The sequence below is a fragment of the Salvelinus fontinalis genome, chromosome 30 (genome assembly GCF_029448725.1).
Source record: "Salvelinus fontinalis isolate EN_2023a chromosome 30, ASM2944872v1, whole genome shotgun sequence".
Taxonomy (NCBI): Eukaryota; Metazoa; Chordata; class Actinopteri; order Salmoniformes; family Salmonidae; genus Salvelinus; species Salvelinus fontinalis.
The window spans coordinates 36538902-36554518 of NC_074694.1; the positions used below are offsets into that span (position 1 = coordinate 36538902).

At 45.3% G+C, this 15617-nt stretch overlaps 1 protein-coding gene across 4 annotated transcripts in view; it reads left to right on the top strand.

The window, feature by feature from the left end:
- Window positions 1-15617, top strand: part of LOC129829154 (serine-rich coiled-coil domain-containing protein 2-like) — a 106329-nt gene that overhangs the window by 17797 nt on the left and 72915 nt on the right. For all 4 annotated transcript variants that reach the window (XM_055890729.1, XM_055890728.1, XM_055890731.1 and 1 more), the window contains exons 2-3: window positions 12747-14276; window positions 14540-14745. In XM_055890729.1, coding sequence (XP_055746704.1) covers window positions 12788-14276; window positions 14540-14745 — 1695 coding nt within the window. In that variant the 5' untranslated portion in view covers window positions 12747-12787. The remainder of the gene's footprint in view (window positions 1-12746; window positions 14277-14539; window positions 14746-15617) is intronic.

Consider the following 15617-nt stretch of genomic DNA (forward strand, 5'->3'; position numbering starts at 1 on the left):
GAACCCTGCGGCCCCTTTTTAAAACTCTGCTTGTGCTCCCTGGGTGACCTTCTCCCTCCGGACTAGAGGGCCCTTTGCCCTGGGGGTGAGAGCCACTTATAGATAGATGTTAGCCTAATGGTCGTGCACGAGCTAAGGATGAGACTTCTGTGATGGATTGCTTATTGTGGCCAGACGGTGTAGTAGGTCATGGAGAAAGGGAGGCAGCCCTACCGTTTCCGTTCTATATTGCCTAGAATTAGGCTCATTTACGTAGATTTCTGTTTTCGTGGCTTCAGAAGTGTCCACTGCAGTTTTGTACATGTCTAGTAGACAAGATGTTCAATCACAGCCACTCAATACATTGAGTTTTTCGTGAGCGAGCCACATCCGCTGATATGTCGGTTGAACCCAAAGTGATACGCAAAGTAAAAAATAAAGATGTCTTAACAATTCTAACCTTGAACCCTGAAGTAAAATGATCTGGTTTTAAAAAGACAAGTCGTTTCACGTCTCTGGTTGACGTGTGTGTGTGTGTGCAGAACACTGTTGAGTCAGTAAGACAGTCTGGAAAAGCATGCTTTAAATGCTCTCTGAAAAGCAGACACTTGGGCATATAAAAAGGCATTGGTCGATAAAATGATGGCTCCAGCCAGGCTGCTCGTCTGCTGCCGCTGGTCTGCTGCTCCTGCGCTCAAGCTGACAATGTGACCAGTGGGAGTCATAGGGCTGAAGGGAGCCAACTGTTCTCTGCCCATGCGGTGCTCATCTATCCATCTTTAAACTTTTCAAGACTTTCTATCCGATATCTAGGCCTAACTCCCATCAGAATATTGTCTACCTCCTGATAGGGACAGATGAATGGTCTTAGTTTCCCTGTGGTTTGGCCGCAGGTAGCCTACACCTTGCTGTCTAAAGACGTGATGGCGTGACTGTCTCTGAAATGAGAATGAAGTAGAGGGCAAGCATTGGTGGGCATCCACACCATTCCCAATTCAGTAGGCTGTTTGTGGTGAAACACTAGTTCAGGTATAAAAACGTAAGACGCCAGGCTGCCTCAAAAGTGCTAATCTATATGCCGAGAGACTGTAGGCCTGCATTTCTCCTCCTCCCCCCGTGCCTATTCATCCATTAACCCATGTATGGATTCATCCACCACGTGATTCTTGTTGCCGTACCACTGGAAGTCATCACTGGGGAGGGTTCATTGGCTAAACAGGGTTCCGAGGAATGTATGAGCATAAAGCATCACATCTTCCTGTGTTGCTGAAAGCTTTAATGTGTCCCACAGTTGTAATAGATCTCACACTGCTCAATAGTACCGCTGCCCAACTGCCTAGACTTCTCAAGGGCTTTCTGTGTGGTGTTCTGGCCCATTCTATGCCGTGTGTGTGCTGGTGAAGCTGTTTCTCCTGCTGTACTGTGTGTGCTGTTTCCAATTTTTTTTTAAGGTGATCTGTCGCAGAGATATTGACATTGATGCCTGTGAAAGAGTGATGTCCCCTGGAATTTCTGTTAATGAGGCTTTGGCTGGCCTGCCTGTGGCCCGGTTTAGTCTGACCTGCTGTTGAAGTGGGGTTAAACTCTGCTGGCTAGTAGGAGGTGGTGGGGTATCGTACGTTGGGCCTTCAATTTAACTTAAGCGGGGAGAAGGCGTGGGAGAGAAGTGGGTCAGTGTGTGCCACTGGAGTTGGCCTCTGGTCACAAGCCAGGTTGGGGTCGGCAAACTAACGATACTGGCTGAACTCCTGCAGCCTTGTCATATGAGAGAAGTGAATACTGTAACGGTAGTCATAGAATCACTATTTATTATATTTCTAACAGCCAAGGTGATGGAAGGGGAGTCAAATTGACCTCTAAGCTCCACATGTACTCATGTTGCAAGCAGTGGAAAAGTGAAGCCTGGACCTGTGAAAGTGTTATAGATGGCTGCAAAAGATCTCACTGCTCATGCAATCCTGTGCTCGTGGGCTGCCTGGAGGTCACTGCAGCCTGGAGGTCACTGCAGCCTGGAGGTCACTGCAGCCTGGAGGTCACTGCAGCCTGGAGGTCACTGCAGCCTGGAGGTCACTGCAGCCTGGAGGTCACTGCAACCTTACTTGATTTGAGGGGTACATTTTTTTCTTCTTCTACCGTTCTCAAACGATGCGTATATCCGCAATGCTTTAAGCTAGAAACGAGCTGTAAAATGCCCGAGGAAGACGCGGCTGATGCACACGGGAATATATTAGGTTTGGCTCTGACATTCAGAAGCTTCTAAATTCGAGGAGTCATAGAAACTGGAATTTGCTCGGGAAGTTATCTTACACAATGTGTGACTGTCGCTCTCAATTTATCTATTCACTTTCTGTAAAAGAGTATGTATAATTAAGTTGAGTTGATATACGTTTTAATAAAACATTTGGTAGCAGAATAATATTTGGGAAAATCAGGTCAAGAATTGATTTCATAATAATAATTTCTTATTATTTATATATTAGCCTATCTAAAAGTTGTTCCCCAAATTAAACAAATGTCAAGCTGGTGGTGTATTTTAATATAGGCCATCTCAATAAACATCAAGTGGCCCTTGGGGGCAAAAAGGTTGGGAACTGAGGTGGAGAGTGTTGGTTGCAGCCAGGTGCCCAGTGTAGAGTGTATATGGAGGCTTAAGCTCATTGGCACCCTGTGCAAACCCATTCATCTGCTAGCAATCCCTGTCCTTGGCCAACCTTGCAGCAACTTTCCCCTGCAGTATGCAGCATAGCTTACTTAGTTTACTGCCACAAACACACACACACATTTCCTCTGTCTCTCTGTCGCTGTCATTCACCCCTGCCCACTGCCATTACTCTTGATGAGAAGGGGCTGATGGCTTTGAGCCCATTGCTAGCCTACACTGATTGCTGAGTGGCCCCCTAATGGATTTCCCCAGTCAGTGAGCACATCTCCTCTGCCGTGTTATATATAGGTCGTAGTGCCTCAGCAGCACTAGTAGCTAATCAAATGTGCTATATAGTTACTACTTGTGCATATTATTAAGGACCTCACAAATGCAACTGAAAATTGATTGTGTAGGAAGCAGTGATAGGGAGATGTTTTGATATCAGTGGTACAAGTTCTCGTTACTGAATCCCTATCGCCTCTCTTTGTAAACAGAGCTCATTGCAGAGTCATTGCTACGAAAATCAAGGTAAACGATGCACAGAGACAGTTTGAGTTTCTCACTGCTGTGGTATTTCGCAATAAGACTCGAAATACGCGACTGCACATAGGCCTATGGATGTTTTGGAGAGTCACCTTCTGATGGGCCCGATGGCCTAATCTTCATTCTCTACTGAATCGATACTTTGTGCTTCGAACCCCTTGGGAATGATTTACCGTCGTCATACGGTGTCTGGCACATCCATGGCCACGTTGTCATCTCGTGGTTTTAGGGGGGAGGACCGCATGCCCCTCTTGCGCCTGGCACATGTACCTTTTTAAATAATAAAGACCCCTGTTTGGTGGTACCCCTGTGAACACATGCCAGCCCCTACCCGCCTGCCTATCATCCTCCATGCCCACTGGGCATCATCCAGCCTATTATCAGTCTCCCGTAGACATAGTATATGCGTCCCAAATAGCACCATATTCCCTATGTAGTGCACTACTTTTGACCAGAGCCGATAGGGAAGAGGGTGCCATTTGGGACGTGGCCGTGGACTTTACTCCTCTCCTCTGTCTTCACTGTATGTCTCCCCACAGCTTCAGGCTGCTCTGAACTTGTCCTCAGAGTAGCAAATCCTGTTCAACCACATCCATCACTGAACTTTCATGCATGTTAGTACATTGAATCTCTTTCGGTGTTTTTTTTTATTTTTTATACTGTAACTTTGACATTGCATGCGAGGGTGACGGAAGGATTTAGCCTAAAGGTTAAGGTAAATACACTCGGGAACTAGGCTCCTGTTGGCTGAGTAGCATTGGGATAATTTAAGGGTGTGGTATCTGGTATGCATGTGTATGTGGAGATGTGGTTGTGCTCTGACAAGCCCTGACTCTGTTCCTTCCCATCCCAAGTCTGCTCACAGCCTAGTCTTTTCAACAGCAGGGTACTTTAATGGGCAAATTATGTTGTTGACTTGTCCTATACTTCTATTTGTTGCCAAAACATAAATGATTGAAAAAACACTTTAAAAAAATAAAACTCAAACTTGTATCTCAAACAGACCATTTCTAAAATGCTTGCTTTTTCCAGCGGTCTACTCACATTAATATTTGTAATGAACCTTTTATAATGGCGCTTTAGGGGATGGCTGCCGTTTTTACGGGCTCCTAACCAATTGTGCTATTTTGTGTGTTCCTGTTTGTTGCTTCTCTTGTAGATAATATTTCTGCTGCTGTCTCTTATGACCGAAATAACAGCTGGTGCACGATCTCTAATATGAACGAAGTCTCAAGGTTTTCCTCGCCTGAGGTAGAGTATGTCATGATAAGCTGTAGACTAAACTATTTTAAGTTTCATCTATATTTTTAATAGCGGTCTATTTACTACCACAAACCGATGCTGGCACTAAGACCGCACTCAGAGCTGTATAAAGCCAACAAGAAAATGCTCATCCAGAAGTGGCACTCCTAGTGGCCGGGGACTTTAATGCAGGAAAACGTAAATCCTTTTCACCTAATTTCTACCAGCATGTCACATGTGCAACCAGAGCAGGAAAAAAACCTAGACCACCTTTACGCCACACACAGAGACTCATATAAAGCTTTCCCTCGCCCTCCATTTGGCAAATCTGACCATAATTCTATCCTCCTGATTCCTACTTTGAAGCAAAAACTAAAGCAGGAAGTACCAGTGACTCACTCAATATGAAAATGGTCAGATGATGGAGATGCTAAGCTACAGGACTGTTTTTCTACCACAGACTGGAATATGTTTCGGGATTCATACGATTTACATTGAGGAGTACCACATCATTCACCAGCATCACCAATAAGTGCATCGATGATGTCGTCCCCACGGTGATGGTACATAAACTCAGCAAAAAAAAAAAATTCCTCTCACTGTCAACTGCGTTTTATTTTCAGCAAACTTAACATGTGTAAATATTTGTATGAACATAACAAGATTAAACAACTAAGACATAAACTGAACAAGTTCCACAGACATGTGACTGAAAGAAATTGAATAATGTGTCCCTGAATAAAATGGGGGTCAAAATCAAAAGTAAGTCAGTACGTGGTGTGGCCACCAGCTGCATTAAGTACTGCAGTGCATCTCCTCCTCATGGAATGCACCAGATTTGCCAGTTCTTGCTGTGAGATGTTACCCCACTTTTCCACCAACGCACCTGCAAGTTCCCAGACATTTTTGGGGGGAATGTCCCTAGCCCTCACCCTCTGATCCAACAGGTCCCAGACGTGCTCAACGGGAGTGAGATCCAGGCTCTTCGCTGGCCATGGCAGAACACTGACATTCCTGTCTTGCAGGAAATCATGCACAGAACGAGCAGTATGGCTGGTGGCATTGTCATGCTGGAGGGTCATGTCATGGTGAGCCTGCAGGAGGGGTACCACATGAGGGAGGAGGATGTCTTCCCTGTAACGCACAGAGTGGAGATTGCCTGCAATGACAACAAGCTCAGTCCGATGATGCTGTCACACCGCCCCAGACCATGACGGACCCTCCACCTCCAAATCGATCCCGCTCCAGAGTACAGACCTCGGTGTAATGCTCATTCCTTCGACTATGAACGCAAATCCGACCATCACCCCTGGTGAGACAAATCTGCGACTCATCAGTGAAGAGCACTTTTTGCCAGTCCTGTCTGGTCCAGCGACAGTGGGTTTGTGCCCATAGGCGACGTTGTTGCCGGCGATGTCTGGTGAGGACCTGCCTTACAACAGGCTTACAAGCCCTCAGTCCAGCCTCTCTCAGCCTATTGCACACAGTCTGAGCACTGATGGAGGGATTGTGCATTCCTGGTGTAACTCGGGCAGTTGTTGCCATCCTGTACCTCTCCCGCAGGTGTGATGTTCGGCTGTACCAATCCTGTGCAGTTGTTACATGTGGTCTGCCAATGCGAAGACGATCAGATGTCCCTGCTGTCTTAGGCGTCTCATAGTACGGACATTGCAATTTATTGCCCTTGACAAATCCACAGTCCTCATGCCTCCTTGTCTAAGGCACGTTCACGCAGATGAGCAGGGACCCTGGGCATCTGTCTTTTGGTGAGTCAGTAGAAAGGCCTCTAGTGTCCAAAGTTTTCATAACTGTGACCTTAATTGCCTACCGTTCGTAAGCTATTAACCTCTACAGAGTACCTAACCCGGATCCGGGAGCACCCCCCCACACCCCCCACACTGATTAGCATCGCTAGCATAGCGTCACAATTAAATAGTAGCATCTAAATATCATTAAATCACAAGTCCAAGACACCCAATGAAAGACACAGATCTTGTGAATAAAACCACCATTTCAGATTTTTTAAATGTTTTACAGGGAAGACACAATATGTAAATCTATTATCTAAACACGTTAGCAAAATGACACCATTTTCTTACTCCAACAGTTTCTTACTCCATCAGGTGCTATCACCAATTCGGCTAAACTAAGATATTGATAGCCACTAACCAACAAACAAATTCTTAAGATGACAGTCTGATAACATATTTATGGTATAGCATAGTTTTTTTTTTTTAAATGTGCATTTTTCAGGTATAAATCACCGTTCTACATTGCAGCTGCAATCTGATATAGTGCTGATGCAGCTAGAACAATTACAGAGACCAACGTTATATAACTAATTACTTGTCTTAAAACATTTCAGAAAAAATACACAGCGTACAGACATTGAAAGCCCAACATCTGGTGAATCCAAACAATATTTCAGATGTTTTATAGCGAAAACAAAATGTAGCGCTAAATTAGCATAACCAGGCCAGCCAGAACCAGCTGGACGCGCGCGACCAGTTCACATGCACGACAGATATATGAAATAACATCGTAAATTGGGTCTTACTATTGCTGGTCTTTCATCAGAATGTTGATCAAGGTGTCCTTAGTCCTGATGAGTCGTTCAATCCATTCACAATGGCAACTTCCCCTCTTCATTTAGCCTGGGTACTGGTCGACTGGCACGGCCCCTGTCCAAAGTTAAAAAACTCAAAGAACGGAACACGGCAAAACTCCCGAAAAAATTCTAATAATCTGATTAAACTATATTGAAAAAACATACATTACGGTGATATGGTCACATGTATCAAACAAACTTCGAGACGGAGATAGTTTTCATCCGTAACGTCAGCATAACAAAAGACAATGGCACCTCTGAAAACGCGCATCTCAGAAACCGGAAGTTGTCGGTCACGCTAAAGAAATAGGTCTTATTTCACGTCAGTACAAGATAAACAAAAAATTTCTCCTCTGACGTCTTCCAGACACCCAGAGGAAGAAGGAAGTGTGTTTCGGGTCATAGGTCGCGTGACCATATATAGGCAGAGCTTTGAAGCGAGCATACACATCTTGCAATCTTCTTCTGGCTCAGGGAAAGTGCTGTGAAATGACCTGTGTTTTACTCAGAGACAAAATTGGAACGGTTTTAGAAACCATAGCTTGTTTTCTATCCAATGGGATATGGTTATATGCATATAGTAACAGCAATAATTGAATAAGAGGCAGTTTTATCTGTAGAGGCAATTATGCTAATGTGAAAACAGCACCCCCTGTATTCTCAAGAAGTTAACCTCACTAGGGTATGTGGGACGGTACCTTGTCAACAGCCAGTGAACCTGCAGGGCGCCAAATTCAAAACAACAGAAATCCTATAATTAAATTTCCTCAAACATAGAAGTATTTTACAGCATTTTAAAGATACACTTGTTGTAAATGCAGCCACAGTGTCCGATTTTCAAAAAAGGCTTTACGACGAAAGCACATCAAACGATTATGTTAGGTCAGAGCCAAGTCACAGAAAAACACAGCCTTTTTTCCAGCCAAAGAGAAGAGTCACAAAAAGCAGAAATAGAGTCACTAACTAAATGAATCACTAACCTTTGATCTTTATCAGATGACACTCAGGACTTCATGTTACACAATACATGTATGTTTTGTTCAGTAAAGTTCATATTTATATCCAAACTGAGTTTACATTGGCGCGTTATGTTCAGTAGTTCCAAAACATCCAGGGATTTTGCAGAGAGCCACATCAATTTAGAGAAATACTCATAATAACATTGCTAAAAGATACTAAAAGTTATGCATGGAATTTTAGATCCACTTCTCCTTAATGCAACCGCTGTGTCAGATTTCAAAAAAACTTTACGGAAAAAGCACACCATGCAATAATCTGAGTACGGCGCTCAGAGACCAAAACAAGCCAAACGGATATCCGCCATGTTGTGTAGTCAACAGAAGTCAGAAATAGCATTATAAATATTCACTTACCTTTGATGATCTTCATCAGAATGCACTCCCAGGAATCCCAGTTCCACAATAAATGTTTGTTTTGTTCGATAATGTCCATCATTTATGTCCAAATATACCTCCTTTTTGTTTGCGCTTTTAGCCTAGTAATCAAAATTCATGAGGCGCGATCACTAGGTGCAGACAAAGTCAAAAGGTTCCGTTACAGGCCGTAGAAACATGTCAAAAGATGTATAGAATCAATCTTTATAATGTTTTAAACATAAATCTTCAATGTTCCAACCGGAGAATGCCTTTGTCTGTAGAATTGCAATGGAACACAAGCTAACTATCACGTGAACACGCGGGGTCAGCTCATGCCTCTCTGGCAGACCTCTGACTCAATCCCCTCTCATTCGCCCCCACTTCACAGTAGAAGCCTCAAACAAGGTTCTAAAGACTGACATCTAGTGGAAGCCTTTGGAACTGCAATATGACCCCATAGACACTGTATTCGATAGGCAATGAGTTGAAAAACTACAAACCTCAGATTTCCCACTTCCTGGTTGGATTTTTTCTCAGGTTTTTTTCTGCCATATGTCACAGACATCATTCAAACAGTTTTAGAATCTTCAGAGTGTTTTCTATCCAAATCTAATAATTATATGCATATTCTAGCTTTTATGGCTGAGTAGCAGGCAGTTTACTCTGGGCATGCTTTTCATCCGGACGTGAAAATACTGCCCCCTACCCCAAAGAAGTTAACATGTTTAGCATCTCCATGCTCCACTCATACAAGCAGCATACAAGCCTCTGAAGTGCCTTTTGGAACATCTACATTTTAAAAAGTTGAGTAAAGAAATTGAATGTACGTAATCACAGTAAATGCATTATTAGGTTTAAAGAAACATGATATGATATTTTTTTTTTTCAGAGTAAGCCAACTCATATTTTATTCCCTGGCTATGCGCCATGCCTTAGGCTGTAAGTTTTGTTCATTTAGCAGACAAGATATGCTTATAAATACATGCCTTTTTATAGTAAGAAGAATATAATTGAAATGAGCTGAAATAAAATAGTTAGGATATTTTTCCCATTCCAGAGCGAGAGTGCGCGCATGTGAAGTGGCAATGTTGAGTGTAAAAGTGATCATTTGAAACAGGTTTTATATGCTAGATTTTGAGTTATTTGACAACTTTTATTTGTGAATGATACAAACCTTAGAATGCCTTAGAAATCAAAAGATATATGGGCTGCATGATGCGTCTATTGGCTATTGCTGTGGCGATTTTTAGCATGTAAATCTTGGTGGGGCAAGAAAATAAAAAATTTATGCATGCCAGCAAAGCCACTACACTACACAACACTAAACAATACATTAATTGCTCTATAACGGTGACAAACTGTGCCCAGAAACTGTCAGGGCCTACATAAAACTGTCCCAACACCTTACCATTGCTACAGTTCATTCAGCCTCATTTACTGCCTTTATAAAAAAACAAAAAAACATGGCTGACTTGCTTAAACAAATGTAGTTTCTACTGACAATTTGAGATGTACAAACTATGGCATAAGGGGACGACGAGCGGATAAGAGGCAATCGTTGAAATGTACAGCGACAGAATTCAGAACATGGGCCGTTCTTAGTGTTCTCCCTGAACACCAAGTCAGAACCGTAGGATAAATAACGAGGCCATATAAGCAGACAATGAAAGCTCTTACAATATTTGGTTACATTTCTCTAAAACAGGCTATAGTCTACATGTGCACCACCAAGTCAGAACACTAGATGAAAGAGGGGAGAAGGGACCAAATTATTAGCGTGAGGCACATGGGCTACTAACAGGTTACTACCAAACATACACTTAATATTACTTTCTTATCGGCAATATACATACCTCCCTGGCATATTACATAATTTATGCAGCAGCATACAATACATTTTTGGACTCACCTTGTTGTGCTCACTTCCTTCCAAACCACTCATTGTTGAATTTGCGATTTCCAACTTGTGTAATGTTTATGGCCGATGAGCGCGATACGGTTTTTAAAAAATCTGTAATTTCTCTGTTTATCTTCGTATGACAATGTTTGAAAAGGTAGGCTTCGCCGATTTATTTTGTTGTGCCACAGATTATATTTTGCCCAAACTGTGTATGCCATGGGCTCTCCAAACCTGTTCCTTTAGCTACCCAGTGCGTCACTTGGGAAACCATGTGAAATCTGTTCGGGAACGTCGATAGTAACATGTTTTCACAATGCTACGTACTGTTGACAGCCCCTCTCTGCGAGCTGGAGAAGGGAATGAAGGAGAGGGGCGGATATGGAAACACGGTGAGAGTTACTCTAGCTAAAAGTAATGTCCGTCTATTAATTATGGGGGAAAAAGCCCTATTACTAGGCTAAATCTGATTTTGTTTCATTTGGGCTAGACAAATTATGTACCAAAGATCTTAAATCAGTATTACATCTTTTTTTCTTCCAAGTGTAATATACTGTTGGCTATGTTACAACGGCATAATCATTATTTTAATAGTTAGTTTTTTCGGGCTCATGTATAGGCCTATGCTTATGCGTGAGCGCTAATATGCATATGTGTGTTGTGAATGAATCATCCACTTAGAAATCGCTGTCCATTTCGTTGTTAGCCCACAACGACCATGTTTTCCACTCTTTCAACCTATTGTTGAACTTCTTTCTTCACATTGATCAATCACAGCATGGTGAGTTTTCCATTTGCATTAATGCATTGGTGTCAGAGTGGCTAGAGGGACAATAGAGCCCTGCGTACCAGTGTGTGTTAAAGGAGATTACCATGACTCGACAGTCATGTAGAATCTTACTGCGTTCATGACTGCCAGGTTGGCGGTAATATGGTGTCCTAAACAGCCCAGTACATCACTGGGGCAAAGCTTCCTGCCATCCAGGACTTCTATACCAGGCGGTGTCAGAATGGCCCTAAAAAATTGTCAAAGAGTTCAGCCACCCAAGTCATAGACTGTTCTCTCTGCTACCGGACAGCAAGCTGCAAGTCTAGGTCTAAAAGGCTCCTTAACAGCTTCTGCCCCAAGTCATAAGACTGCTGAACAATTAATCAAATGGCTACCCGGACTATTTGCATTGACCCCCCTTTTTTACGATGCTGCTACTCGCTGTTTATTATCTATGCATAGTCATTTTACTTCTACCTACATGTACATTTGACCTCAATCACCTCGACTAGCCCGTACCCCCGCGCATTGACTTGGTACTGAAACCCCGTGTATATAGCCTCGTTATTATTTTGTTTACTTTTTTTACTTAGCATTTTCTTACTCTGCATTGTTGGTTAAGGGCTTGTTACTAACAATTTGTCACATGCACCGAATACAACTGGTGTAGACCTTACAGTGAAATCCTTACTAACAAGCCCTTAACCAACAATGCAGAGTAAGAAAATGCTAAGTAAAAAAGTTACAAAATAATGAGGGCCTCCCGGGTGGCGCAGTGGTCTAGAGCACTGCATCGCAGTGCTAGCTGCGCCACCAGAGTCTCTGGGTTCGCGCCCAGGCTCTGTCGCAGCCGGCCGCGACCGGGAGGTCCGTGGGGCGACGCACAATTGGCTTAGCGTCGTCCGGGTTAGGGAGGGTTTGGCCGGTAGGGATAACCTTGTCTCATCGTGCTCCAGCGACTCCTGTGGCGGGCCGGGCGCAGTGCGCGCTAACCGAGGAGGGCGGGTGCACGGTGTTTCCTCCGACACATTGGTGCGGCTGGCTTCCGGGTTGGAGGCGCGCTGTGTTAAGAAGCAGTGCGGCTTGGTTGGGTTGTGCTTCGGAGGACGCATGGCTTTCGACCTTCGTCTCTCCCGAGCCCGTACGGGAGTTGTAGCGATGAGACAAGATAGTAATTAGTAGCGATTGGATACCACGAAAATTGGGGAGAAAAGGGGATTAAAAAATATATATTAATAATAATAACGAGGCTATATACACGGGGTTCCAGTACCAAGTCAATGCGGTCTACACCAGTTGTATTCGGTGCATGTGACAAATGACATTTGATTTATACGCCAACACCATTCTGTTGTGTACACCCACACCTTTCCAACACAGAAAAGCATATTTTTGACATACAATTTGGAAGGAAAACTATTTCACTCTTAATTGTAATTCATTATTGGTCATATTTCATAGAAATCTGGAAACATTGAACAGTTACTTTCACATCTACCTCTGTAAACGTCAATTTGTGTTTAGAAATAACAGGTTTGGGGGTGTTTCATCTTAGCACGACATGTTCTCACAGCTTCATTTCTCTCTTCCCCTTTCTCATTCTTTTTCCTCTTGTTCTCACTTTTCCTCTCTCGTGTCTCACTCCCATTTCTCTCTCTGTCCTTTTGTTGTCCTCCATCTCTCTACAGCTCAAGCCAGCCCAGCACACCCATGGTCCAGCAGGCAGCTGATGGAAGATCCGGTTCCCAACGTGCCCACCATGGTCTCCAGGCTGCCCAAGTTTGGCTCACGCCCTGCGGCTGTGGCTTGCACCGCCCCACTGACCAATGGGTCCCACCACCAACAAGTCTCCAGCACCACTGGCAAAGGGTTACCCACTGCCACCACCAGGCAGAACGGGACAATACGGATGCCCCCCTCCTTCTCACTGAAGTGGAAGAAGGGGAAAGGAGGAGATGCTGTGGAGAAGGGGTTGGAGGAGGGGGAGGGTGGAGGAACTGGAGCTGGGCATCACCTCCGACAACTGCAGCCCTCACCAGCGGCGGTACGGGAGATAAAGAAGCCATCCACCATGCCTGCCACGGCTAAGGTACGGGGGTGTGCTTCTGTGGTACCCTCTACCTGCCCTAGAACTATACCCTCCAAAACTGGGCCTCACAAGGCCATCCCCAAACAGGCTTTGTCTGGACAGAGTATCTGCAACGGCAAAGCGGGCCTCAACGGCCAGGCAGGTGGTGATGAACGGTTTGGGTCTGGGAATGGCTCCCTCAGGCGTGGCCAGAGCTGTGGTTCCCCCCACAGCAACCTGACCAGCAGCCTGTCCCACTCCCAGTCCAGCGACAGCCTGGAGACCGCCTCGGAGGAGAACATGGTGCGCTCCCGGAGCCTCACCCACGTCAAGAGGATCCCCTCCCCCACCCAGCCGCCCATCATCCGCTCCTACTCCTTCAACAGGGCCTCGGAGCTGGCCAAGGAGCTGCCCAGGCCTCTAGCCAAGTCCCGACTGGTCAAGACATCTCCCCTGGCCAGACCGACACCTGTGCTGAGTAGTGCGGGGAGAGGGAACGGCCTACACCTCAGTAAGGGTGGACATGGACTAGCACCAGGTAGGGCTGTGGTGGGAACAGCTAGCTGCATCTTGCCCCCCAACACACTGAGGAATTCCTTACTACCCAGTTCAGCCTCCTGCAACACCAGGCCCTCGGCCCTCAGCTACAGGCTCACACGGCCCTCCCTCATCAAGCAGCCTCGCCCCATCTTGGCAACCTCCACCAAGAAGATCCAGGGCAACACAGAGAAAAGCGAGGGGAGGAAGAACTCGGTGGAGACGCCCTCTGTCACCCCAGACCCATCCAGCAACACTGACAGCCCAGGGAGCACCCCAGAGTGCCTAACGGAAGGCCTGCAAGAGGAGCCTGCGGCCCCCAGCGAGGTGCGTCCCCTGGGGGAAGGCCTGGAGGACATGTCCCTCTCCTCCACCTCCTCCCTGGAGCGCAACGATACCAGCGAGGAGTACATGGACGACTTTGACAACCTGGGGAACGGAGGAGACGGCCTTCTGCTGCTCCCTGCCCGTGGTCGAGCCCTCCATCAATCACACTCTGTCTTGGCAGATGATGACAACGCCGACGTCATCCACCGTCACGGTGGCACCTCCATGGCGGGCCTAAACAGCTTCATGTCTGACAGTGTAGACTGGGCCGGAATGAGACTCACTGGTAAGAGTTCACATTAATCCAAATAATTGACTTTAAAGTCTAAGGGACGGTTTCCCAGACACAGATTAGGCCTAGTCCTGGACTAGAAAACGCAGTCAATGGAGAACATCGACGATGCGCTTTAATCCAGGACTAGGCTTTATCTGTGTCTGGGAAGTCGTCCCTAAATGACATACAATACTAACCAAAAGGAATGAACCAGATGTCCCTCAGTGACGAGGTAGCAGGTGAGTAAAACCTCTTCTTTCTCCTCTCTGTTATAGGGGGTAGAGGGGGCTTAGGGGCGTTGCCTCGGCGTGCTAGTCAGGCCCTGTCCGGGGGTGCAGACTACCCCCTCGGCTCTTCCCTCGACCTGTCTCCCTCAGACTCCGGCTCGGGGGGGACCTACATGTGGGACGAGGAGGGTCTGGAGCCCTTGGGGACCACCACACAGCCCTGTGGGAGCTACAACTCAGACCTCAACAGCATGGTAAGTCTGGCTAGAATACAATGGATTCAACATTTCTAGTGAGTTGACCACAAAGAATGTCATTCTGTGGAATTGACAGCTCTCAACGGAATGGATTAAGATTTAATTCGCCGTTGGAATGGTAGGCGTCGCTCTTCAGTAGTACTTTGGTTAGTAACGTGTAGGAGGGGGAGGGGGGGGTGAAAGCGGAAGTCAAATTTCGGTTGGACCTTGTGCGAAATTGACCAATAGTGATTTTCATCTCCACTGCACATGTGTTGGAAAACAAGTAAAATATGTGTTTCTGTTTTACTGATGGCCTAATCCCCGCTGACCGTCATAATGTGTTTAACCTGTTGGGGATGGGGGCGCTGTTTAGACTATTTATGCTAATTTGGCTAATTTTTTAAACGGCTTCCCACAAAATCCTTGATCGTACAATATGCATATTATTATTATTATTGGATAGAAAACAGTCTATAGTTTCTATAGGAGTTGAAATTTTGTCTCTAAGTGGAACAGAGCCCATTCTACAGCAATTTCCCTGACATGGAGTCAGATTTGAGAAATGTTGGCCACTCTTCTGAAGTCAGTTAAAAGGGCACTGTCGTTGCTATGACTATACGGACACTTCTTACGTCTTCCCCTGGATGCCTTTACGTGATGACGATTCCAACGGGGTCGATTGCGCGTTCACAGGCCCTACAAATGAAAAAACCCTGAAGCTAGTCATTCTTTGGGAGCTGCGTCATGAGCCTAGAGGACACCGGCGCGCACCTGTTCCAAGCGTTAGTTTAGCCTGTTATATTTCTCCGGTCATCTTTTCACTCGTTATAGGAGTTAAAAACATCATAAGGTAGTTAATTTAAAGCGTTTTATAGCAATTTATATCC